The 27,765-nt window shown below is 39.3% G+C and overlaps 1 protein-coding gene across 1 annotated transcript in view; it reads left to right on the forward strand.

Moving 5' to 3' along the window:
- The first annotated feature begins 8,614 nt into the window (after window positions 1-8,614).
- The window catches only part of LOC104403302 (protein FAM53A-like), a 48,046-nt gene continuing 28,895 nt past the window's right edge, over window positions 8,615-27,765 (forward strand). Inside the window, 4 exon segments of the mRNA XM_010011391.1 lie at window positions 8,615-8,878; window positions 14,790-14,844; window positions 18,313-18,439; window positions 18,441-19,101. Of these exon segments, the coding sequence (XP_010009693.1) occupies window positions 8,801-8,878; window positions 14,790-14,844; window positions 18,313-18,439; window positions 18,441-19,101 (921 nt within the window). The 5' untranslated portion in view covers window positions 8,615-8,800.

The following is a 27,765-nucleotide window of genomic DNA, read 5'->3' on the forward strand; positions in this document are numbered from 1 at the left end:
ATGCTGATATTCTCTGTATAAATTACTATTTATAATGAGTCAGTTTTGTATCTTACTGAAGGCTTTTTATACTAAATAAATACTTCCATTGATTTTTAAATAGAATATTTATAAAAACAGTATGTGGAGGTGGAAATAATTCATGTAGGACCTCAGCTGCTTTCAGTAATATCATAGACTGAATATTACAGTAATACCCTTAAGTGGTGATTGCCCAGTAGGTTTTGTTCTGAGCTACTCAAACAGGCAATAATTTTTAGTTTGAGCTACCATGTTCTTGAAGTAATGGCTGTTAGCACATTTAGTTCATAATTATGAAGAGGCAAAGGCTTTGGAGTTCATATGTAAAAGCCTAAATAGACCAGACTTCTCGTTCCTCGACACTATGTTGTAGTCCTGTGCTTTCTGCAGGAAGGCTGAGAAGAGGGGGGGAAAAAGAGTCCAAATGGCACATTGCAGGGAGATGACTGGTCGCACGCCAACGCTGATGGCTAACTCAAATGGAACTCCAAACATAGGTGTGAATATCATTCAGCAAAATGAATGAAATCATTGCCTGCCATTGAAGTAGTGATAGATTATTTTAGGAAAGAGAACATAAGTAACAAAAGCATCTTGGAAAAGCATCTTTGTACAGGATAACCCACAAGGCACAGCTCGTCTATTGTTGTGTCTGACAAAAGGATCCTTTAAAATATGCAGGATGATTTATCTGCCATGTGAATGTTGGGTCATTCTCAAGTCTGAAAGACAGGTTTAAACCTGGGAGAGTGATGAGACTTCTTACTGATATGAGCTAGCAGCAATACATGTGTTAACCTCTGGCTGGGTTGAGTTCTTAGCCCTAGTTTTCTGTGGTGATACATTCCCTGCTTTAATTAGGTATGGCCTGGAAAAAGTCTCTCAAGTTACATCTCCAGCACTTCTGTGCTTTGAGAAATATACTTTATAAATTGTGACAAAAGGCTTAACATCTGCTATCTTGACCCTTCCTTCACCTTTCTGGAAGGAGACTTTCCTCTTGGTTTAAAAACAAACCCAAACCACCTGATAGTAACTTTGAGACCTAAACCATAGTATATTTATTTCAGACAGCAGATCATCATGTAACACAGTAAAATCTTCCGTTTGCTGATTAAAATGCTATAAACAATATTAGCTCTTTATTTTGTCTGTGTTTCTCAGCCAAGCTGGATGAAATCTGCATCTGCGGGATGAGAAATCTGTCCACCAGAGTATTACCTTTAGTCTCCCTCCAGCACATCATCTAGCTGTGAGTTTTGCAAACTGGAAACCACCATCTTAAGCCAGGAAACTCTCTTTAGTTGACTTCTGGTGCTTCTGCTCGCAGGTTTTTGTCCATCTCACAAGGGTGGCTTTGAACAAGGTCTGTTTCTTCAATCAGAAAAATCTGAGTACTATTTGTTCCCTTCGAGTTGAAGGAATTTGCCAGAATGTGTTGGATCTTAAGTAAAATGGAGTCTAAGGGCTGTATGTGATGGTTGAGGTTTTGCTTCCCTCTCATAGAAGCTCTTGCATCTAAAGTGTGGCAAATGGAGTAGAAACAAGAGTGTAGGATGCAGCCTTATTTTAGTAATAGTTTATATTTTTTCACAGCTGTCTTGGTGACCAGTTGGTGTTAGAATGATGATGCTTTAGGTTCAAAACAGTGAAATTCTGGGCTTCATAATTATTTCCTGCATTTGAGGCAAGTGGACCTAATATTTATTCTCATCTATCTCTGGAGGCAATAACAACCTTAAGTGTAGTTTTTCAACTTAGAATGGTGAAATATAGTCCTGTGTTGCATGGTAAGTGGGGTATGTTCTTCAGAAGGCAGTTTTAAGCTCTTGGTATTGCTTGTCCTCCCCCAGCCTGTGGAGTATCTGAAGAAACTCGACTCCAGTGGCTATCAGTTGATATAAAGGATGCCTTCTAGCATATTTTCCTTGTCCTTTTCTGCAGTTTTGTGCTGGAGTTGTGGCAACCTTAATCCAGGCTTGAATGCCTCATAATATTGAGGCTTCTTGTAATAAAAACTGGCTTATGGAAGTACTGTATGGAGAAAGTAAAGAGATTCTGTAGCTCAAGAAATAGCTCTTTACTCTTTGAAAGAAACTCTGAATTGCAAATGTTGGAACTAACTTTGGCTTCATTTTGAGTTCTAGCATGTGTAGAGAGTGATGTTGAGCTTTACCTTATTTTGCCACATCTGAACTCTTCAGGGAGAGGAGCTACTATTTAAATAGGATTTGCTAGATGATTATGAAACAGTTTCTTCAGAATACAAACTAGGGTTATAAACTTTGTCCCTTTTGGTTAGAAACTGTTGCTTTAATACACTGGTTTTAAACTTTTTTTGTAGAGAACCTGAGAAAATAAAGGTGTTAATGGTGCATTAAGAGAAGATCCCTAAAGTATAACAAGCTGGAAACACAGCTGTCCCCTTCTAGTACCTATACCCCAAAACACTGATGGATAATTCTGTAGCTGCAGGAAATTTCCTAATTAAATCTCTTGGTTTTAAGACTTGATGTGGAGTTTTGGAAGGTTGCAGAATAACCACTCTGCAGATTAGCGCTGAAAAGGATAGAGTCCAAATAATTCTCTCTAAATGCTAGCTATCGAAAACCTTTCTGGGCTAAAAGTTATTAATAATAGCCTTATGTTACAAGGAATGCTTAGCCTCCCAGTGAACTTCTTAACACTGTGGTAAATAACGTGTAGTTCTAAGAGTAGAATGTTCTCTTTCCATTTGGAAGCTGGGATTTTGCATGGCAAGAAACTAGATGTTATGTAGCTTTTTTTCAGATGGCATGAAGTATTAGTTCAGCAGTTTCTAAAAAGCTGGTCTTCCAACTTTGCTTGCTTCAAGCATAACTAGGACAGGGGACACAATGCTCTGTTAGAACTTGATCAGTTTTGTGTGATGTTTCAATTCTGAAATGCTGCTTGGAGGCTGCTGAAAGTGCCAGGAGGCAAAAAAATCACAACATCTTTCATCTAGAGTCTAGTAGCAAAAGCATCTAGATGTGGAGTAAATACTGCTGGGGTGATTAGCTGCTTTGGCTTGCTGAAGCAGAGATAATATTTTAAAGGACCTACTTATCCGAGTTGGAATTTTGACTCTAGCTAATCCTTTTCTTCTGCTGGGAGCTGACTAAGTATGTCTTTATGGGATTGTTGGTAATAAGGGTTCCATGTAGCTCTCTAAGCAAAGACTAGGAGATAATGTGAAGGAACAGGTAAGAGGGAACAGCCTTCTGTGTTCTCACTGGGTCATTTTAGTCCCATAGGTAGAATAAATGGAGTTATGATCATCAAGAAACACCTACATTTGTGTTACGGGGAAATAATGTAAAATCTTGTGATCTTTTCTTTATCCAAGATGGAACTTCCAGAGACAGAGGAGAAATTGTTAGCAGTGATTCAAACAAATGTAAATTTTCCCAGTGAGATGAGCTGTTGCTGGAACATTTTGTCCTGCAGCATGCAGAGGAGGAGGAGTGGGTTGGAAATGAGTCTGGCTGCCTTTCTTTCTTAGAGCCAAGAAGAGATTTTTTGAATTGGTTTTATGTTCTTCATCAGGACTCTTCAGCTCTTTGAAAGTAGGTTGTCAAATTGGATGAGCCTCTGACATCCTTTAATTGACTGGGAGGTTGGGTAATCTGTATTATTAGTAGTCTTCCAAAAAAGACCCCAGTGGCGTCACTGAGAAGATACAGAATCTGTGACACAAGCACTTCTTTTCTTCTATCTCCACCCTTAAATTTGGCAGAGATTTTACAAGTCATTACTACTTGTGGCTTAACTTTTTAAAGAAATGAAACCTCTCCTTAATAGAACTACAGAGATAGAATCATAGATCTTTACTTTTCCCAGACTTCAGAATGTGTCATAGAACAGAACTTTAAATCAGGGATAATGGTGATACTGATTCCATCACAGCTCATTCTCCAGCTGTGAAGAATGTTAGTTTTGGCTTGGGCTTGGAGTTTGACTTTTTTATAGTTCATTTATTTTGTTCCTTTTCATTAGTGTACCTTTGAGCAATAAAATAGCTTCTCCTCTTCTCACCTCTACAACCCTCAGCTTAAGGAGATCCTAGTAAAATTAAGTCTCTCCCAGGACAGAGGCTGACTAACATCTTTTGTTAGGTGTGTTTCTCTTGGATGGCTCAGCTTTCTCACTCTTCTCCCTAATCAGGCTCTGCAAAGGATGGTGTGTTAAGAGAAAGATGGTCATAATCTTGTAGGACTTCATCCAACTTGGAGCTCCAAGGGCTATTGTTATTACCTTAAGGCTTGGAGGATCTTGGTGTTTGAACTTGCATGCCTGGCGTAGCCACTACCTGTAGAGACTTGGTGACAGCAGAGGTGTGTATCTTTGGGGTATACTTACAGGTTGTATAGAGGGCAGGGCATGTACTTGCAATGCTAGGCAGAACTTGATTGTGCTAAGATCTATGCTGTGAGGCAGCTGAAGAAATGTGAATTCAGTGGGATCCATGTTGCTGTAACAAGGATGGCCAAATGGTTCCTCTTACTGAAAACCTGATTTGTTTGAAGTTCTGAGCAGTTTCAGAGGGATTCAGCCTGATAAGCATAAAGGGCCTGATAAGGAGTGAGTGAAAAAGAAAGGTAGGACCCTTTATTCATTTCTGGAAAGAGAGCATGGTGGAAAAAGTACATAAAATAAGCAGCTTACTATCTCTGTGGGTATATTACATACATGCCATAGCAGAGGATCTTGAAACAAACAGAAATCCCCTAAATGGTGAAAATACTGTGAGGAGATTTCTGTAGTGTAAGGAACTTCCTCCTAGGAGGTATTGAGGGCCAAAAGCCTATAAGGCTTGCAGATACATATTAATGAAGCTTTAAAATGACAACAGCATAGTGAAGCTAGAGTGGCTCTTAAGAATCTCTTGTCTCCTAACAGCCAATACTAATTAGCAAAGATGAGGGGAGCAATTCCTGGTAGAATATAAATAGCTCAACCAGAGTGAACCAGGACTTTGAGTTAAGGTGCTGCAGCTGCAGAGATGATTTTGGATCACTTTGAGCTGGTAACCTTGACTAGTCAAAGGAGCGTGAATTGGGAAACAGGAGCAAAACATGTTCAAACCATGTTTTGGAAGGGAACATCTATTTCCCAATTATAGGAGAATTTCCTGCTCAGTGTGGGAAATGCTAATGTCAGAGGGCTTTCTTGTGTGGCTTTTTTGTTTTCCTCTGACTCTGTGGTTGAACAGGTACCTCAGTAAGCAGTATCAGTGTCCCACAATGTTCTCACACAAGCATTTGTGTCCAGTTCATGGCAAACCAGACTGGGGAACTGATCCAGCTGGAAAACAACCTTTCCCAGAAACGAAAAGAAATGTTTTACTTGTAGCTAACTACAAGAATTTCCTGATCTGGTTCTCTGTGTAGTAGCAAAAGGCACTTGGGCTGGCACACTGCTGTGGGCAACAAACAGCCAGAGAAAAAACAATGTTGGTAGTTGTGATGGCAGCTGTGGTATATCAAACTGTAACCTGGAATGGTTTCCATTGGTAGGAATGTGATGATGGTAACATTTTGTTCACTTCAAACATCATTATGTCACATTAGCAAATAGGACTGCCTACTAGGAATAAATTTGTAGTGTAAACCAGTAGTACTGATGTATATAGCATATGCCCAGCCTGGTGCCTTGCTTTAGACCAGCATTAGCTTACTGCAGCATGCTGGACACCTAAAGGTGGCTGTCGTGCACCTTCTGGCTTTGCTTCAGAGTGGATTACATCTGGGTGAGACTGGTCCATAATGTGGGCTAAAGCACATTAAAGGAGGATGAGGATCATGCTTTTGATCTGAACTAAAACTCCTGTGCTTAGGTTTCGTGCTTAGTGTTGAGAAGTGGAGTTTGTTGATGGGGGGAGCAGCAAAAACCAGGAGCTTATATGTGAAGGCTTGTGTGCCTAACACTGCTACCTGTCCCATGGAGCCCTTAAATACATACTAATAAAAAAAATAAAAATACTCAAAAGAGCATGTCTCACTTAAAGTATTTTTGGTAAATATGAGTTGATAAAATGAGAAACTGTTTTTGGGATTTCCACTTTGCCTGTGTTTCAGAACTGATTGGGCTGCACACTGTCAGAAAGGGCCCAAATGGTTGCAACTCAAGTCTTACTTTCAGTAGTGGGTAGGATATAAGAATGTGAATAACTGTACTATTTGGCTTGATTCTGAAGGTGCCATGACTCTGATTTTGTTTGCCTCCCTTTTATCCTTTCATGCAACTGAATGTATTGGTTCATTAACTAAAGACTGGTGTCCTTCTGTCTATTCTCTCCTTATTCTAGCTTGCATCATGCTGACTTAAAATTTCATGAAACATTTGAAATTAGAAGAGCTAAGCAAAGCATAACTGCATTATAGCTAACTAATTAGAAATCAAAACCTTGTTTCTCCCTTGGCTTTGGTAGCTTTATTGGATTTGCTTTTTTCCTTAAGGAACAAATTCATATGTGGCTCTTCCAAACAGAAAAGTAATTAAACACCTGCTGAACTTCTCAGCTGGTTCTTAGTAGTAGCCTCTTAGTTGTGGAAATACTAATCCTTAAAATGAATCTGAAAGTCTTTGTGCTGGTTACTAAGCTCCTCAGCTGCAGTATGTTTCCAGTCTGTATATGGACTATTTCTGACACAGCTTTTCTTTTGACTTCTCTTCTGGATTTCTGCATCTAGCTTAAACTTCACCAAGTTTCAAAGGGACATTACAATATGTGATTTTGCTACTCTAAATGCTGCTCCATTTCACACACTTGCCCTAAAACTTGCGTGGTATTTCATGACCCCCACTTTGCTTTGGCAGATGCTTACATTGAAAAGGGTATCTGCAACCAGAGAGTGCATGAACTTGAGTGCTTTTGATACTTGACTTGGTGTAATTTCAGTAAAAGTTATGGTAGATATTTCAAATTGTTGGGGTACTTTCCTGAAAGATAGGACATGGTCTGTAAAAACAGACCAGTGGAATATCCAGACATCTGGGTAGCATTATTTGTGGTTGAAGAGCACTTGTAAGCATTCTGTTTAGCACATAAAAGTAGATACAAGAATGGGTCCAAAAGATGGGCAGAATTTATGGTTGTGGAACAGCTCTCATGATAAGGGGGAGGCTGTTACATATCAGACATCCGTGAAGGTGAAATAGTGCATGGTTAGCATGTGAAAATCATATTTGAAGATGCTCAAAGGCAACAGGTTTAAGAGATAATCTAATGTTGCCATTAATACTATTAGTATCTTGGTTTTAAATGAGTTTAACTTGGGTCATTGGTTCATGACTTTTTTTCTTGCTACTACTAGTTATTTAGACAGCTGATAAGCAGTGTGGAAGAGACAATATTTTATGGAAACATTCATTTAGAATTACTCTCTGCTATTTTTTTTATTTGCTGTAGACCTTAAAACCTAGCAAACAGCAGTAAACTTCTGGTCCTAGTAGCATCAGTGTTCCTTCTTCAGAGCTTGTGTTGCTTTGTTTAAATTTGGAGATACCTATGCGTGAAGTCATGGGGAATAAGCATTCACTGAAGGTATTGTGAAGAAATTACAGCTAATGTAGACTTGCTTTTGGAAACTGAATTTGAGAACAGTGTGAGCCTGAAAGACACTGATAGAAGAGGGGAAAATGAGGAAGCTGAAGTTCTGTAGTTTTGTTCTGGTGGTTCTTGAGAATTGGAAGAATGAGGTGGAGTTCAGGAAAGTACAAATGTCCACTTTCTGTGGTGAAAACCACCACCTAATAAAGACTTTTAGAAGATGGTGAGGAATGATATTGCAGCAATTGAGGGTTACTGATACTGAGGGAAAAGAAGGGGGGAGAAATTATGTAGAGGATGTTTAGGATAGGAAGAGGCAGCCAGTGAACCTGGTGGTTTTGATTTAGCTGACTGCTCACAGAATAAAGGTATCTAAGCTTTTGTCAGTGATGCTTTTATGTGTATGGTAATCTGTCCTGCTTACAAGTTTAAGATCTTGTGTTTGCTGACAGGTAGCAATTACATAACCTTTAAGAAAGAAAAAACACAAGGAATATATTAGAAGTAGCTGAGGGTTTTCAAAGGGGATGTAGCATTTGAGCTACCCACTGCTCCAGCCTTCTTTTTAAGAAGGTATTAGCAACGAAACAACATGGTAGAATGCATTAAAATGGCAAATAGTGCTAAGGATACAGAACAGTATGGTAGGTATCTGCATCTTTCATACACTGTTCTCATATACCTGGCTATGACTTCAGTAATAGTTTAAATGAGGAAAAGTTTAAGCCTTTTCTTCTGCCTTGGATAAAAATCCTAGGTAGAATCAGATTAATAGTAGGACACTGCCAAATAATGTCCTGATCTTTACTGTGTATGATTCTCATCTCCCTTCTGAAGCTGTCATCAATAGAATCTCAATAGGAGCATTCTTTCATGAATAGATGTGTAATCTGAAATGCCAGGCATTTCAGCATTGGTCAGAGTAGTATACTTGCATAAACAAATGATCCAAACACGAGTCCTGTAATTACAACACTAATTATGATGTACACAAGAGTTGTTCTGACTTCTTCCTTTTTTCTGCCTCAGTTTTACAGAAAATCAGACATGATACACTGACAGCATCTGGAAATAAACTTTGGCAATAAGATGGAAGCATAAATCTCAAGACTTAAAACCAAACCAGAAATGGCTCATGAGTATTGAAAGAAGAGACCGAAAAGCCTCCAACACTTCTGTGTGAGCAGTGGAAAAGGAACAACTACCATGGTAACACTAATAACAGAAAAGCTGCAGAACCAGAGCTTGGATGATCTGACGTGTAAAACGTACAGTATTAATCTGGTAAGGATCTACCAAAATAACATGTAATAAATGTGAAATGCAAAGTAGGTTAAAAATAACTCAAAACTACATAACAAATTCAAGAACGTAGATCAGCCAGAATTCAGTTATTTAAGTTAGGACTGGTTTGCAAGGTGGATGAGAGTTATAAGGGGGTGGGGTGGGGAAGTGAAACTTCAGTGTATGGTCCTTTTGAAATAATGGTGCTTTATTTTAATTATCTTTTGAATCTTCTAGCTTCGTTTTAAATAGTGAAAAGCCTGTTCTCTTCAAAAAAATAGTGTTTTAATAACTTCAGAGAGGTGTCAAAACTCAGGATTCCTTTTACCCTAACAAAAAGCACTGGTACTGACATGTGGTGAAGTTTTCTTCATATAGTCAATTGCTTGATATCTGACAACAGAATTTACTTGCAAAAATCAGTGGCTGCTATGTAGGTAACTGTCAGCACTGGGCAGAAGGAAGAATGGGTCATCCGGTAAATACAGCTGAACTGAAAATTGGGTTACTAACTACCAAACTGTTGTTGGTGCTAGTAGATCCTTGCTTTACCAGAGTGTCAGATGCCCAGTGCTCTGAAAAGCTGTGTAATACTTACTGGGTTATTTTCAGCTGGTTTAATCTCTGGGTCTGCGGTGTGGTTCAAGCATGCTATCTGTACTTACAATAAAGCACAAAGAAGTGGAAAATAGCAGATGATGTCTCATCAGTGGCTTTGTCCTCACCCTTCTGCTCCTCTCCTCCTTTATCAAGTAACTGGTTTTGTAAACTCTTTAGTTCTTGCAGAAAATGAGTTCTGAGGCCAGGAAGACATTCTGTTTGTACACAATGGCAGCTTGGAGGAATGTGGAAATCACAAAGGAAGGTGTATAAATGGAGAAGCAAGTGTGAATAAAAGCGTGCAACTAGGATGCTCCCTATGAAAAAGGTTTCATGGGAGCAAATGATGTATTCTTGACTAAAACATGAACCTAAGATAAAGCACCCTTTTTCCACTAGTAAAAAGACAACTGCTGAATTTTAATAAGGGGGAAAAGAATGCTAGTGGGTGTCTTGAATCTGCTCTAGCACACTTAGACTTCTTGGCAAGAAGTTCAGGTTAATGCTGTAGTTTCTTCTAATAGCAGTAGCAATTTAGAGCCATTCTGAAATGGTTGTGCCTGCACCTTTCATTTCTTGTGCTGGCACAAAGTTCTGTGGGACCATGTGGTGAATTTTATAGTGAGCTGATCGAGGCTTAAGTCTAACCCTTCTTGCTCAGGTTAATGTTAACCCTTATCAGTTTCATGATTCTTTTCATAGGGCATCTGCACAAGTGTTTGTCTTGGCATAAGTAGGTAAAATAGCTGGGGAAAAGCTATTCTGTAATATAGCTTGTAAATGAGGGTTATAAAAGAAAGAATAGCTCTTTCAAAACTATTTACCTTCCAGCTAGCCAAGCTGGGCATAAAGACAACATATATAGGACATAGTATACTTTTTCATTTGTATAAGCTGTATGATGACCAGCTACTTTTACCTGCTGCCTGAGTATGTTGTAAAATACTGGGTGTAGCTTCTTTCACTCCTCTGTTAAATGAATTACACCAGCTTGGAAAACTAGCATGTCATTTGGCCACGCATACTCAGTAATGTTGTACACTCTTGTGCTGCACCTGCCTTCAGGAAAAATACCCTGAATGATTGAGTTTCCTGCTGTAAAAGCAGGAAGGTTGTCCCAAGTTCTTAAGTGGGTAGAACAGTATCCCTTTTGGTTGACTCTACTTCTCAAGAGTGAGATCTTGTGCAAGCATATTATGGCTTTCATGAATTGGCAGCATCATTCAAGGCAATAGAGACCAACTATTTGATTTAACATAGATCTCCTGAGAGCCTGAAGAGTCTTGAGGGCATTTCTATGTTTTGGCTAAGCCTGTACTTCTTGGTATTCATGTAGGAGCTAGTATTGTCTTGTGACATAACAACGTGTGAGATGCAAGATTTCAAGGTGTGGTGTGAGGAAGGAAATGTGAGCATCTCCAGAAAAATATGGAAAAATGTGGAAAGAAGAAGCTCTACATTGAATCCATTCTGTGCATTTGGGTTTTCATTGTGTTTGATTTTCATGAAGCTGACTTGTGGTGGGAGACTTAAAACTGGGCTGACTTCCTTGGATGGGAAGCCACTAGCTGGAAGACTTGAGGGCTGAGCCTAAAATGTGACTTGATGTAATTAGAACTTTATATTCTGAGAAAAGGTCAAATGCTTCTCACTACTTCCTCTCTAGTCATATTTGGAGGCTATTTGGTAGAGAGATGGAAGCCTACCATGGCCTATTCAAACAATGACGGTCCCATCTGCATGGTGGTGGTTAAATCAGTACTTGAATAATAAACTTGGATTTGGGAAGAATGCTGATAAATTGGAGGAACTCAAATATGCTTGGAAATGGGAGAAATGCCTTGCAATAAAAGAAACTAATTTTAAAATTAGGAAGATCAAGAAGTCATTCTGAGAATAATGAGCAGGATAGCACAGGCTGTGGAGCTCTTCAATGTAGTACATTGGAGTGTATGCAGGAGAACAGGCAGATTTATTTTTTACAGCTGGGCCTTCACTAGCAAAGAGCACTTTTTAAATTAGTGGTGTAAATTATAATTCATTGTCAGTCTCACTTGTGTGCCTTTTCCATTTACTTGGTTCAAGACTAGGTGTCTTTTGGCATGAGTATTTTAACTCAAGAACAGCTTCTAAGCCTCAGTAAACCAATTGAAATTTGCAGTGCTGTCTTAAATGCCATACCATGCAATTGCTTTCCTTTTGAGAATAGTCTTTCCAAATGCACAGAAGAGGTTCAGGTCCCCTTTCTTGCATGAAGCAAACAATTCGAACCTTAGGTGAACCTTGTAGGTTCATTGTGTTTGCCTCTGTCTTAAAATGTGCCTTTTTCCAGGAAGTTCTCAAGAGTCATCAGATCTTGGTGGGGTTTGAACATAAAAAGCATTAGTTGAAAGGTGGATGTATGTGACCTCGTGAGTTTTCCCCTTAAGGAAAATGACCTTGTTGAATAATCTGGCCTTATTCTAAGGAAGATTTCCTTCACACAGTGGGTAGCAGGCTTCCCTGTCAAGGTTCTTCAGCAATTGCCATTTCTTCTCAAGCATAATCATAAGAGTTCTTCATTCAGAAAGCTTCAGGTAGATCATAGCACAAAGGGAATGAATGGGGGAGGGTAGAGCATGGCGAACCCAGGAGAGCTGATAAACTGGTTCAGTGCCCTGTAGCAGTAATATCTAGTGGGACTTTTGCTATGTGCTGTATAGATAAAAATGATCCTCCCTCCTATAAACAATTTACAGCCTGATAGTCTACTCAAATTCGCACTTCCTGACATCATTAAAATACACTAACAGATAGTGTTTCCAGGTATTTTTTACTGTCAGTTATATAACTTGGCTTCTAGATCATAAAGGTGATTCTTTTTACTCATCTCCTTCATCACACTGAAGTGCCTTGAGCTTTTACTAAGTGCAGCTTAATGTCCCTTTCCTGCATATAATCTCACATGTGACATTTAGTAAGGGGTTTTGGTCTGAGTCTCCAGAGAATTAGCGCCTTTTGTAACTTAAAAATTTCTGTATAAATGATCACTGAAGAGAACAAGTTGTAGTGGTAATATCTGCTCTGTCATGGAACTGGGTTCTGACTTCACTAGGAGCTGATCAGGAATAGCTCGGAGGATGGGGTGGTTGTCTGTGTTAGAGAACATTGCGGTTCTCTGTAGTACAGATCGTCTGTGTTCATGTGATCCCACTTTTCCCATGCCCTCCTCGAAAAATGTTATTAGTGCTTTGCAGCTGTCAGACACAGTAGTTTAGTCTCTATCTGATGGACAAGACTTTTTAAGGTGCTTAAAGTGCAGGTAATGAAATAACGCAGGCATTTGTGAAGAGAACCTTGTTAAAGATGTGTTTGGCTAAAAACTACTTGTGAGAACTAAGTATTGATCTAGTCACCACATGGGATTGTCCTTGAGGTTCTGTTCCTTCAAAGCATTGAAGACCTTAACCTGTGTGAATGGTCTTTTAAGCATCCCTTATGTTGTAAGGTCATTCTTACTGCCATTTTCCCTGTGGGTCAGGATACATTAGCTAAGACACTTGACAGAATTCTGTTACAGAAGTGTCTTTTCCTTAGCTACTATCTGGTGGTTGAATAGGTTGGTATCACCTTTCATTTGGGGAAAACTGGAGAGAGAGGAATTTGCTGAAAAACCTTATCTTTAAGTCTCCAATTTGTTTGCTTCCCCTTCAGGGACAGCTGAAATGTAACTATCGCTGTTATCTTAATGTGCTCTTGTGTTCTGTATGATACCTTGTTAGCTGTTTAGAGTAAACAATTGATAATGTCTTTTTAAGTGTGTGTGTATATATATATATAACTGGCAACTGCAGTTATGAAAAGCAAACTAGTAAAAGTGACTGCTGCTGCTGCTGTCAAATTGCAGGCTTCAGATGGCTTGAATGGGGCTAATTAAATCTTAATCAGATTTGCAGTTAAACTTGGGGTTCTGGTCTTTAAAGTAGCCTTTTTTAAAAGTAAGTTAATGCATCTACAGATGCAAATGTAGAGTAAAAATCAAATGGCTTATTTCATATGCAGACATTGCTAAAAAAAATAAGATTAAATATCTGATTGTTGTCTTATCCTTTCATCTGTTCCATTATTTCCTACCTCGAACAATAACACCAAGAGAATATTACCGTAGCTTGGTGTTTGTGTCTTGTGTGGGGCTCAAGGATATAAAGTTGTCACTAGCACTCCATGTGCTGCTGTACAGCAAGAAAGAAAAGCTTTGTAGCACAAGGATGTTTGTTTAAAAATTGACTTAGTATCTGGAAAGGAAGTGTATGTACAATGCTGTCTTCTTTGGCTATACACAAAAAACAATGCTCGCATAAAGTGTGTTGCTCTCCTTTAAAGTGGTCTTCCTCTTCATCCTGAGGTGGTGATGGGGGAGTAAATAATGACCCTTGTATTCTGATGGAGTCTTAAGTTTATTTATAACTCCTTTACAGGAGGCTGGATAGCAAGCTCTATTCTTTCTCAGAGATCTAAACCCTTTAAGAATGCCTTGTAGTAGTATTTTCTAGGTAAAATTAGTTAAAATGGAAAACCTGCATACAAATTTGTCCTACTGTGCAGATGCTACTGATGAGGCTTCATCATAAATTCTGAAGCCCTTTACACACAAACCTGGTTTTAAGCATGGCTTTATATTGTTTCTGAGTAGTGAGGTATTGCCAATAAAGCATGATTTCAAAGACTGTCAGTATGCAAAAGATGACTTTTTGGATAGTAAAGACTTTTTGATGACTTTTGTACTCTTAAGAAATAAACAAACATTTTGCTACACTGGTTCTAAGAAAACATAAAATAGTAGTAAAGCCTGATTGAGATAATGTTCATGGTGGTGACCCTTAAGAGCTTGTATATTGAATTTAGAATATTGAATTTAGATAAAGCTATTCCTGTCTCACAGTTGAAGATGAAGTGTTTTGCTTTTTAGCCTGAAGATTGAAAACGGAAACCCAATTGTTAGCCTGTAATTTCCTCTCCACTGAAATGAGAATTGGATCGAAGCTTTTTCTTTAAGGATGAATTATTGCTCTGAATCTTGCAGTTTATTCACGTGGGCTAATGTTGCAACTCTTGAAACAGGTTGATACCTCACAATATGTCAGAAAACATTAGAAATATCTAGATACCAGAGGCTTTATTTATAAAGATCAGCTGTTCAGGAATTTCTCAAGATACCCAGTCCTTTTAAAGACATTGTTAAATGCACACATAGGGGAACTGAAAACTGCATGCAGTATCCTATACTGACTGTTTCACGCAGTTAAAACTTTTTTCTTCTGATTGATTTCAGTACTCATCTGAGAAGCTGAACAAAAGTGGCAGCTTGTTCCCTTTCGAAATCAATGGTAAGTTCTTCAGAAACCTTAGCTGTGTTTTACTGAGGTAATTGGTATAGCAAGCAGCCTTTCTTTTGTAAATAAGGTGAGGGGGATGGAGCATGCTGTTGTAGAGCCTGCTGGTTTAAGCTGGTCTTGGAACAATACTGGGAATAGCTGGTTGTTAGTTTTGTACTTGTGATCTGCTTTGCATAGTAAAAGCCCTTGTAACACGTTTTTTTTGGTTCAATATCTGCTATGCTGTACAGAAGCACAGCAGTGCTGTTTTTCATGCTAAACATCCCTTCAGGTTCCTCAACTAGCAGAAATCTTTACACACCTTCTTACATGCTTTACCACTTAGAATATCCAGCATGATGCGAGCCATAAGTTGAAGTCCAGTGCCCTCATACAAGTCTTATTTGCATTTCCCACTTTGGTCCTATTAGAATAAGAGTAAGTTGTATCTAGCAAAAATTAAAATGCCACTTACTGAATGTAAACTTTGTAGTGCTTTATTAAGAAATAGACTTGGGATTTTGCATGTTCTTTTGTGTTTTTAAGGATGGAGGATTTTTTTTATTCAGTGGGATTCCCTGTAAAATGTGAATCTTGGTTTGTGTGAGTTTTCAAATGGACATGATATTTTTGTCTTGAATACTATTACTAACAAGGCAGATACCATGGTGGGAGCCTATAATAGATCACGAAGACAGGATGAAGAGGTAGACTATTGTCTATAAGCAGCTGAGAGAAGTCTCACAGTTGCTAGCCCTTGTTCTCATGGGGGACTTCAAATTACCAGATGTCTGCTGGAAATGCACTACAGCAGGAGAGGAAGCAGTTTATGTCCTGGAATGTATGGAAGAGAACTGCCTGACACAGCTGGTGACAGAGCCAAATAGGGAACAGAGAAGTACTTGTGGGTGATGTGATGATTGGATGGTCTTGGTCATGGCAATGATGAAATGACACTAAGGAGAAGCGGGAGTCAGCAGAACTCTTGCTTTGGACTTCCAGGGGCAGTTTGGCCTGTTTAGGAGCCTCATTGACAGAGTCCCTGGGGAGGCAATCCTGAAGGGCAGAGGAGTGCAGGAAGGCTGGACATTCTTCAAGAAGGAAACCTTAAAGGTGAAGGATCAGGCCTTCCCCAGGTGCTGAAGGACAAGCCAGTGGGGAAGATGACTGGTCTGGCTGAGCAGAGAGGTTTGCCTGGAACTTAGGTAATAGAAGAGAGTTAATGACCTTTGGAAGAAGAGACAAGCAACTCAGGAGGAGACTGCAAGGATGTCATGAGGTTATTCAGGGGGAAAATTAGAAGGACTGAAGCCCAACTAGAACTTAATCTGACTACTGCTATAAAAGACAATTAAAAATATTTCTATCAATATATTAGCAAAAGGAGGGCTGAGGAGAATCTGTCCTTTGTTGGACACAGGAGGAATCATAGTGACAAAGGATGAGGAAAAGGCTGAGGTCTTTAATAGTAAGACCAGTTGTTCTCTGGGTACCCAGCCCCCTGTGCTGAAAGATGAGGACAGGGAGCAGAATAAAGCCCCCATAATCCAAGGGGAAATGGTCAGTGACCTGCTACACCACTTAGACACACCCAAATCTATGGGTCTGGTTGGGATCCACACGAGGGTACTGAGCTCACCAAGCTGCTTTCAGTTATTTGTCAGCAGTGTGGCTAACCAGGATGGTCCCAGTTGAATGGAAGTTAGCAAATGTGGTGGAGACACCATCCCTGGGGGTATTTGGAAGATGTGTAGATGTGGCAGTTGAAGGATATGGTTTAGTGGTGGACGTGGCAGTGTTAGGCTGGATTTGGCGATCTTAGAATCGTTTATGTTGGAAAAGACCTTTATGATTCTACCATGCAAGCAATTAAAACACACATGCAGCTTGTGACTGTATTTCTCAGTATAAACCTGCTTCCCAGTCTGGGAGAAAGCTTCCTAAGGCTTTTTAAAAATCAGGGCAGTCCAAGCTAGCAAATTGTCCTACAGTACTTGCAAGGAGTTTCAAACATTATCTGGATCCCATTGTGTCGGCTATTTTACTTGCATTGAATTATGGATGGTCCCTGCCTTGAAGAGCTTACATGCTTAAGGCAAAGCACAGTATGTGGTTGTACCCATCTGAAAGAATGGAGGAGGAAGGACAGAGGAATTCTAATAAAACATGTTGTTTGAATAGGCCAGCTGTCTGCACAGTTAAATGATTTTGAGACAATAGGCTGTTCTTTAAATAAGATTGAAATAAACAGGATAATCCATGACATACTTTGGGCATGGAACATGTACAACTATTTGCGTTTGCAATTTTTAAAGCTACTCAGCAAATCTTTTATTTGTTGATTATTCTAAAACTTAGACAACTGTAAGAATGTACCAGTATTTAAAGTTGTATCTTGGTTCTTAAAATAGGTGTTGGGGGAAAAAATCTGGTATTTTAAATACTCTTTCTTTAAAGCTGGGATAAGTGAAACTTACTTGGCTAATTGGTTTAAATTAGCAGATTTTCTAACCAAGCATGAAGCACTGTTAACTGGCCAACAGTTTTGCTGCTTTTCAATTTGCAAATCCAAAGTCTGCTGTAGTTCTTCTTACACTTCATTGTATAATGTGGAGGAACAGCTGTAAAATGTGCAGAATGTTCTCAAAGAAATGCTTTACAAAAGAGTGAGAGGCTTCGCTGGCAGACTGCTTTTAACCCAGCATTGCCACTTCAGATGAGAAGTCGTGCACTGTGGGTTGTGCCTGTATTCACAGTGAAACTTGCAGGAGGTTCTTAAGGGATACTTGCTTTATTTTATGCATTGAATTAAGATTTTTATCCCCTACACTTTGAGTATGAGCAAGAAAAGGAAACGACCTGCAATCTGCTTTAACTTTATACTGTTTCTAATTTAAAGTAAAGCTTTTCACACCACAGAATGCAAACGCCCATCTCTTTCGAACTTCTTCTTTGTTAAGGTATTCTTAATAGAAAAGCATAACAGCCAAATGAAGGACAACAGACTGAGAGATTATCCTGCTCTTTTATTAAAAAAAATAGAAATTCCCTGGTGGGAATTCTGGTGGGTTCTTAAATTACTTGTTAATCCATTTTAATTGGACCATAGGTTGTTCACTGTTACAGGTTTTAATTGTGGTATGTGCTGTGCACTAAGAAGCAGGTAAGGAAGCTGTCCCTATTCCTCACTAAGAAACATAGTGCTGTAATCTTTCAGGATACAGGAAGAAGCATTGACAAGGTACATATATACTGCAACTGTGGATTGGCTTCTGAAACACATTGGTCTTTATGTTCTTTGAATCTACCTTTTTTAAAATGAATTTGTAACTCTAGTGTGTTGGTTTTTTTTGAGAGCTGGGTATTCATGGCTCATCCTTCTATGCTTGAGTTTGGTTCATGGTTTTACATTAAACTAGGTTTAAAACAACTTGTCTTTTTCTTTCACATCTTTCACCTATATCTTTCTTTTCTTTTCAGAAGAGAGTCCTTGGAAAGCTTTAAATGGCGGTTACCCAATCCAGACTGACACAACAAGGAATTCAGCTTACCCTTTCCCAGTGTGCCCATTCAGCACCAGCACCGCCAGTAATGGTAGTCTGCAGTGGAAGTACATCTATGGTGTCCGGATGGATAAGTGAATTAAACCTTAACGAAAACTCGGGTCAACCCTTGGCACCACCAACAAAACGTCATTGCAGGTCCCTGTCTGAGCCAGATGAGCTGGCTCGCTGTCGGTCCCCGTGGAAGCCTGGCAATTCGAAAGTTTGGACTCCTGTGTCAAAGAGACGGTGCAATAGCGGCGGTAGCGCTACCTTGCAACGCTGCAACAGTCACGGAAGCGCGACCTTACAGAGAAGCACAAGTATCAGTCTGCCACAAAACATACTGTCGCTCAATAACGTCTTCACTATCACCAGCTTCAACACATCACCAGTACCCAGACCTTCCTCTGCCAGCAGCGGGTTTGTGGACAGTAGCGAGGGCAGCACAAGCTCGAGTACCCGCTGGAATTCTGGAGGCCCTTGTGACTTTAACCCAAGGCGCCGCCTCTCCCTCTCCCAGGAGCACATCACTGAGACAGGAAATCTCTTGCCTTCAGCCAACAGCACTCCCACCTCCACACCCGAGCTCAGCCGGCGTCAGGGCTTGTTGAGATGCCGCTCTCAGCCTTGTGTTCTGAATGAAAAGAAGAGCCGGCTAAAGCGCAGACGGGAGGAGGATGTACGATGGAACAGGCCATCGTTAGACTTTTTTAAAATGACACGGGTGAGATTTTACTTTCCTCAGTGTGTGAAGGGAAACTCTTGCAGAAAGGCTATTTCTAGATAAACTGAACTCATGGGTAGTTTACAGGCTCACTTGTGTGTTCTTACACTGATACACATCACCTTCAGCAGTACAGCAGGCTCCTTATACTTGCCAGTGCTATATAACCTAAAACTACTTGCTTTTTGTTCCCAAAGCCCAGTTCTTAAAGTCCAATCTGCTTGATACAGAGTACAAAGAGCAATAAAAAGATGGTTAAAGCAGAGGCCAAAGAAATGGCTTGACTTCTCCATGGTTCCCTTTCACTTTGGAGGGGGGTTGGACAGGCTAGCAAAACTGTTATGCCACTCTGTTCCCAGAGCACAGCGTGCAATGATTTCTAAATCATCTTGGTGTAAATCTGTTTGGTTAGCCTCCCCTTGCATTTTGAGTAGTTCTGTAAAGTTAAATGAGAGAAAGCAAACCCCTATATAAATGAACTAACTAAAGAAAATGCTAATAAGCAGTCTGAAGTTGAAGTAGTAGTGCTCTAGTACAGCAGCTGCAGATGCTCTGGCTCAATGGAGAGGTGTTTTATTCTAATTATTCAGAATTCTACTTTCCTCATGTAAGAATAAAAGTTTTGATATAAAAAACCCCTAGTAAACTCCAGTTCGAGTCTGTGCTTTGCATGTAATACAAATGCATGTGCACAGCTCACTTCTCAAAGCTTCTGTGTCCACAGAGGCAGCTGCTGCAGCTTAAAATTGAAGATGCTAATTTAGTTTCTGTAGGTGTAAAATTGAGTTTTACTTTATGGTCAGAGAATATTTCATGCTTCTGAGAATATAATGCTACTGCTTTTAGTAGGTAGCAAACTCGGGAGGTTTGTGTGAGTAGATGTGTTAAGAGTTGTGAGGAAGAGGCAGTTTGCAGAAATAGCAATAAAAGCATAAAGAAAGGAAACAGTTCTGCAGCAGTGTTCCTCCTTTGCACTGTACTAAAGAAAAGCTGAGTAGAACTTTAAAGGATTTTCTTAATTAAAAAATACGGCTCTTTTGAAGCTGTGGGGTAGGTCACTGGTTGGCAACCCATGCAAGAATGATCTGTTTGCTTATTGACAAGGTTAGTAGCCAGTTCTGTTCTAGACAGGACCAGACACTGTTCTGAGTTTTGGTTAAGATGCAAGTTTACTTGTTAGCTAATCAGATTTTACCTGTTACTGTGTTAATCACTGCTGAGATTAGTTTGCTAATCTACTCCAGAAATAGTAGCAGATTTGCCTTTCAGCTGCCCGTGTGGTCTAATGCAGGTTTCTTTATTTAAAACCTGCTCCATTTTTGGCTGGACTTGCTGCTTACATTCTTCAAGCTGTAGAAGTGAGATGCAGTATTTGACTGACAGAGTAGTTTTAATTGCTCAGGTATGTGGATTATTTAGATGGCATAACAGTGTACATGGAGAAGATATAGCCTATGTGTATAGATAGTTTTTTGGCTACTTAGACTTGCTGCTACATAGACTAATATTCAGCCAGTCTTGATCACTTTTTCCTGTAAGACCTATTTTGAAATCATGCTTTTATGATAAGCTGAGTAGTTTATGCAACAAGTTCACTCTGCAGTGTCAAGGCCTGATGGGTTTTTTCTAGCTCTTTTTGGAGACTCTTCTTTCAGAGATATTACTGAGTATTTAATCAAAGGCACAAAGTATAGTTTGGAAACAGATCAGTTTCCAAACATGCTATACTTTAGTGAAAACATCTGTTTAGGCCAGTACTGAAAACACTTGAAGTAAAAATTGAATGAAGTTGTCAAGAAGTATTGAGGTTTCTTTAGAATGACAGCTTGCTTACCCATTACATTGTTAAAACTTTTATATTTCTTCATAGCCTACCTTCTCCCCATGTCCCAAATCCTGGCAGATGTATATGCTGTGAAACTAATATTGTGGTCTTAAACATTTCTCTCAATTTAAATGAAATTACTACTGTGTAAAATATTATAAGCTAAAACTATGTAAGACTTGTTTTGAAGTGTCATACAAGGAGATGTGCATGTGTCCTATATCTGCATGTAGCTCAGTGAAGATCAGGACTATGCTAAGGGGAAGTTCAGTAAGACCTCTTTTTATGTGTCTTGATGGCCCCTTATTGCTTCCAAAAATACTTTTTCTGTGATTTCAAATTCACTTCTAAGTCAGTTTATGAAAGACCTGGGTGGAAAACAAATGCTTTTAAGGATTGTTGTTGTTCTGAGCTTTACTGCAAATATTTTGATATCCTTAAATCTTCCCAAAAAGCTAAACTTTTCAAATAGCTACTCAAAACCAGGTCAGTAATTAGATGCTTGTGAAGAACTTAAGTCATTGTTGACCCATGTTAGGTTGGATCTGAAGGCTCTGGGAAGGGAGAGTTGTTGCTTTATATTATGATGGTATATGGGAGCCATGACTATGTGAAGAGAGGAGTTTTGGGTCTGCACCTATTTCTTCCAACACTCTAGAGTCCTGAAAAGTTGGCATTGAAACACCTGCCAAAGTTGCTCAGGGTTTCTCAGCTAGGAATTCTCTCAAATCAGTGTTTATTAGAAGTTCCCATTGTCATTGCCTTTTAAGCTTAAAGCTCATAGGTGAATAAATTCAGATTATTAATCTGTCCTCAGTTTCTGTTCTTGTTCATGGCTTGTTCCTTCCACTGTTGCCTCTTTAATATTCCAATTTGTGCCTTTATTTGAAAGGAAGAAAGAAATTGGGCAGCTTTTAACATCATGATCTGTTTCTTTCTGTGTACTTTGATTTTATGTTCTTCTGCCACAGACCTTCACACTTCACTGTACTCCCCCTCTGTTTTAGATTTTATGTGCTCTTGGAAAAGAATATGCCATAGCTTCAATTCTCATGGAAAACACTACATTAATATTCAGTAAAATGAGTAATTCACATACGTAGAAATAGATTGAAATGATCAGGCAGATTGCTGTACATCACTTTAGCTTTTGCATAGTGCTAAATTCTGGAAGGATCTTTTTCTGGACTTGAAAATATAAACTGTGAAACTTCAGACCTTCTAGAACATGAAGACAGCTGTAAAAACAAGTGGAAAAGACTGTAGGAAAAGCTAACAAAATATAATAGCTGTTCTTAGCCCCAGAGGACTCAAAATTACTTTCTCTGTTCAGTGATATATGTGAGAATAGCTGTATGAGTTGCAGAACACAGTATTTATGCCTACTTAGTATTTGTTCTCAATAGCCCAAGTAAGAAGCTGGTTTGGGTGAGGAGTGTTGGTCTTCCTTCACTGCAGCATCTGATCACCCTGGTATTTCAAGATGACTGGGCATGGCAAAGAGCCTCTTTGGACTTGTGCTCTTTTGTAGGTAATGAACTCTATCACAGGGGCTGCCAGGGAATAAGGTGGCATTTAAACTGGTAATTGCAGTAGATGGATAGAAGCATTTCCTTACTGAAGAGGAAACTGGTGAGCTTTTTCAGATGTTCTGCTTCATGAATCATGTTAGTTGATCCTGAGGGGCAGCAAGTAAAGAACAGCAAGAGGCTGCACATGTTTTGCAGTGTGTAAGTAGGTTTTATTGTGACAGTGAGATTTAATTCTGTTTCAGATAAAACAACATGCTGTAGTTTGAAGTCTTGTTGGTGTTTAACATTCTTGTGCTACTCTTATCTGAGTGCTTAAACACCACCTGCCAAACTTCAACATGTTCTCAAAGTGGTCTTTGGTCTCTTCAAATAGTTAATACTACAAAAACAAGCTGGCTTTATCCAAGCAAGGAGTAGCTTTAACTATCCAGTGCTATGGCATCCTGTGCATTAATGTTAGACTAGGTGAGACAAACACATTGAAAAGTGTTAAGGATCTCTAACCAGTGAAGGAACTTGGGACCTGAAGTTGTGATTTCTTACCACAGGGTGCTTCTGCGTTGTTAGAAATGCTGTTAAGTCATCTGGGTTTTGTACTGGTGGGTTTTCTTGGTACTGAGGGACATTCTAAGTGCCGCACCATGTCAGGCCAAGCTCTGTGTAGCCTGGCACCTTGCCTGAGAGAGCAGCTGCTTTGAGGTTCAGGAACAATGAATGTGCAATGTGATACTTCCTGCAGCATGATGGCCTGGCTTATCTGGGGGCTTCAAAGTGTGTATCAGTGGCTCAAACTCTTGACAGCTACCAATAGATCTATTTTCTGGGGTTTTTAACCCTTTATATTGGACATTCACAGTATTCTACAACAGTTTAATGTTTGTAATCTCTTCATCTTCTCCAGACACCTGAATGCTTGATTTGTTTTCTTTGTTGGAGTTTAAGGTCTTGAATCAGCAAAACACTTTAGCTTTGATCATTAAAGTAAATTGAGCTTAAATTGTCTCTATTATTATTGATTTTATGTTTTGGCTTACAGCGATGTGGTGCTTTGGGGATCTGTATAGCAAGGAGGGCTTATCACAGAAGATAGCAACTGAGTTGTAAAGATGTGCCAGCCTCGGCCAGAACAGCAAGACTAGTGTCCCTGAAGTATGAGGATAAGCAGAGGGACAAGTTGATAGTGATTTCCACAGCAGTTTAAACATATACAGAAAGTATGGATGAAATGTGGAGGTGGATACATTTCCCTGAAGGGTGTGATGAGGAGGCAGTGTTTTATGAAGGGCAGAACACAGCAGAGTGCTGCAACAGAACTTGGATCAGATGATTGCTACTGTTCCTGCAGAGGCTTTCTTAGTAACTCCTGGTCTCTCTTGTGGAATCTTTGCATCTGCTTACTTCAGTTTTACTTTTCTAGGCCAGCTGGGAGAAGCCAAGGTGAATAGATATAAGGGTGAGATGTGGTACTGATTATTTAAGTATCTAAACCAGGGTAACAACTTGTGGTTGCTGTCTGTGAACTATTAGGCCTTCATTTTGTTTTATTCCTCTTTGAGGTCACTGAAATAGTATGCAGACAGGTAGTAGAGTTAGCCATACTGTGGCTTCACTAAGCTTAAGGAAAATAAGCTTTAAAGCATTCTCCTTGATCCTTTGAATTCTTGTTTACAAAATTCCAAGGATGCCCTGTTAAGCATAGTTAAAGATGGGTTCACTTTGATTATGCTACAACAAAGTGTAGTAATGTTCCCAAGCTGTACAAGCAGTGTCATTGCTACAAATAAAACCCAAGTATAGAAAAGATGCTATAATACATGAGTAGTGTAGTGAAGTAGCTGCTCACTTGGTGTTAGGCTTTCTCCCAGGCTGCTGCTTTAGCATGTGTAAGAAGTGATACTGAGAGTCCCTCACAATGCTAGAAGAGTAACCTGGGAGTCAAGCCTGGATGGGCTGAAGTAGGTTAAGTACTGGCTCATGAAGTTAATTTAGATTGTGTTCTCTAAATAGTAAGCATGTTGCTTTAAATAGTTTGAGATGCTTATGTGAAGCTTGTCCCCTGTCAAAATGGGATCAAACAGGTTATTTGGGGTAGATGTATTTTCTGCTTGTGATACAGTGAAGTGAGCAAAGGCTGTTCTACCTGGCACACTACACTTGGGTAGCGTGATTGGGGTAAGATACTTAATACGGTTGCAAGTATTAATCACTAGGGCTCTTGCAAGAGTGTAAGAAGATGTACTACAGCATCTCTTGGTCATAATGTATATAATAATAATGATATAGGTGTGATCTTTTTTTTTCTTCTACCTGTGGATGTCACTTTGCACTTCAGTGATGCTTTCATGTGTGCCGTTGCTTCTCAAATAAGATAGATGGTAAATGTCCTTGTACTATATGGGGGTATCTTCTGCTTCAGGGCATCCTCGGTGCCCATGGCGTTTGGAATATGGTTTGCAGAAAATACAGATGAGCTATATGTAGTGAAGGTTTGGACTGGGGTTGATTGGGATCATTAAAATTGTAGCAGCTGTAAATATGCAACACTAGTCAGTTTACTGGTAGTTTACCTCTGTATAAGATTAAGAACCAAAAAGAACAGCTATGAATGAAGCACTTGAGCCAGGGAAAGAATTTTGGTTCTTGTTTGAAAAGTTAATACCTATTCCTTTGGGAACCTTTAACTTCACATTTGAAAAGTAGAGTTAATCCTGGCCTACCTTTGCTTTGAAACAGTTCTGGGGCCTTTTTCTTTTCTTTATTTCCCATGGTACTAATTTCTGTAAGTGATCATAAACCAAAAAAGCAAAAGATAACATGATTTGTATTTCAAAAGGCATAAAGTAATTCAAGCTCAGTGGTCAATGGCCTTGTTCAGAGGAAGGGAGCTGGGTATCAAGATTGTTCAGCTAAGTAAATCAGTGGTTTAAATCTACTTTGTAATTCTAGGCATAAGCTTAATTTATAGCCGAAAAGAAGTAGGCAGCAGTGGACCTCAAGGAAAATGTCTTTACTGTTTGCCTATGTAATGTACCCTTACATGCAAGAGGTCAAAGACTTTGACATTTCCAAAGTGTGCCTTTTCTTTAAAGGCAGCCTTATGACTTGGAGGACAAATACTTGAATAGAAAGTGGATGGAGTAAGATTCTTTCCTAAGGTTTTCGTGTGAGGTTCAGAGTGAAAATAAACTACTCCTATACCTGCCGGATTTTGGATAATGAAAAGCAAGTCAGCTTCAGTCTGCTAGGGGTTAGTCAAGCTATTGTATTCATACATTGCAAGTTAGTTTTAGGAGCTAGAGAATTGCTAAGACTGGGAGAAGCTCCTTATTGGAGAGGAACAGGTATATGTAAAGTTCATTAGAATACCAGGTGGAAGGGACCTTGAGAATCATTTGGTCCAACCTTTGTTGGCAAAGCATGACCTAGACTAGATGTCCCAGCACCCTGTCCAGCTGAATCTTGTGTCCAACATTGGGAATCCACCACTTCCCTGGGGAGATTATTCCAATTGCTGAATGTTCTCACTGTGAAAAATTCTCCTTGCATCCAGTTGGAACCTGCCCAGGAGTAACTTACACTTGTCACCCCTCATCTTTTCCCTTCTATCTTCTTTGTTGGAACAGTTTCTTACAATGCTTAGTATTCTGTGGCATTTACACACAGGAGACACGTTTTGAGCAAACATCAGTGATGACCAGTGACAGTCCCAGAACCACTGTCATCAGTGGCATAGCACAGGTGTTCTTGAACTCTTTGTACCTGTCTCTGGGTAAGATGGCTAGTAAACTTCCAAATATTTTGACTTGAATTGTAGGTTAAATTGGCTTCCTTGAAGTTGAGCAGTGTGCATCTACTCTGTAGTGTGATTAAGTCTCCTGTATCCTCAAATTAAATGAAAAATAACAGACAGCAGCTTGAGTTGAAGTTTGTGTAAGTGACTATTTACATCTGGCTTACTATCCTTCTATAAAAACCAATTGTGGAAATCATGGGTGAGGAAAGATGTTTTAAATCACCCTGTCTAATTCTCTGTTGATGCATGATTATTTCCCACATTTTTCTAGTATTTGGTTGACTGTAGCCTTTCAAATGCCTTCAGGAACATGGTTTTCTTAGAGATAAAGACCCTTTTGTGGGAAGTAAAAGCAGTTTTACTCAAGCCATAAAATTCATTTAGACTCACTTAAGATAGTGGCATGTATTTTTGGATCTCTTTCCTACTGTCATGATCATATTTTATGGAAATAAAACTTTAAGCTTCCTGGTTCTCTGGTTAATGAAGACGTATGAACTCTTAGTCTCCATTTCAAAGCCACTTCTGCAGGAGTGGGAGGAGGGATAGCAGATATTAAGCATGGTGTCTAGAGGCTAGGAGTATGTATCCAGTTATTCCTTTCTGTTTTGTGAGGATGTTAGGAATGATTGTGCTTTTGGTGTGGAATATTTCTTCATGAGAGTTAGAGGAGATACACATGAGCAGTAGTTTTTGCTGGAAGAAATAATAGTCAGGGACTTCTCCTTGCAGAGCTTTCTGAAGACTTGAGTAGGCCCAGCTAAAGTGTTCAGCTAGATCTCCATCTCCATTTCCAGTCAAACACTTAGACTATTGCTTTCACTAACAGCTATGTCTCAAAGCTCTTCAGACTACTCCAGTGAAATAGAATTAATCAAAATTAGTATCTTGTAGAAAGTGATGAACCTTTTCAGATGTCTTATCTCTGCTGCTTCCCGTGTTAAAGTTTTTATGTTTAAAAAAATCAAGTGCTGTTTTCTAAACTTAATGTAGTTCAACTTAAAGAGAGCTTTTTAGCCTTGTTAAAAATCTGTGTTTTCCACTGGGCTTTATGTTGCTATCCGACAACCAGTTATGAGTTTGGATTTTGTCATTTCAGGCATAGCTGTATGGCTCTCTTCCATTCTTCTAAACTTAAATACATGGACTGCACATCTGTTGTGTGGAAGTTATGTAGGAAGTCTCTAATTTTTACTATATCAGGAGTGACTTTGTTAACATCAGTTCAAAGGCTTGTCTGTAATTACATAGTTCCTATTAATACTGTAGTGTTTGAAAACTGTTTGTTTTCTATAAGTAAGGTTCTCCCCATCTCTTTACAGATGGTTTTGCATGTGAAATCCTTGAAAATCTTGGGAGTTTTTTAACAAAACAACATAACACTTAAGTTTTAACTTCTTTTGGTAAGTTTAAACACTATACCAGGTGAAATAAGAATTACTCTTTTACAAAGGGCTGTGTCTCTCACCAAAATGTTTGTAGCAGTGTTGTCTAAAGACAATCTTAGCACCATG

This window comes from Nestor notabilis, unplaced genomic scaffold (assembly GCF_000696875.1).
Source record: "Nestor notabilis isolate BGI_N333 unplaced genomic scaffold, ASM69687v1 scaffold10560, whole genome shotgun sequence".
Lineage (NCBI taxonomy): Eukaryota > Metazoa > Chordata > Aves > Psittaciformes > Psittacidae > Nestor > Nestor notabilis.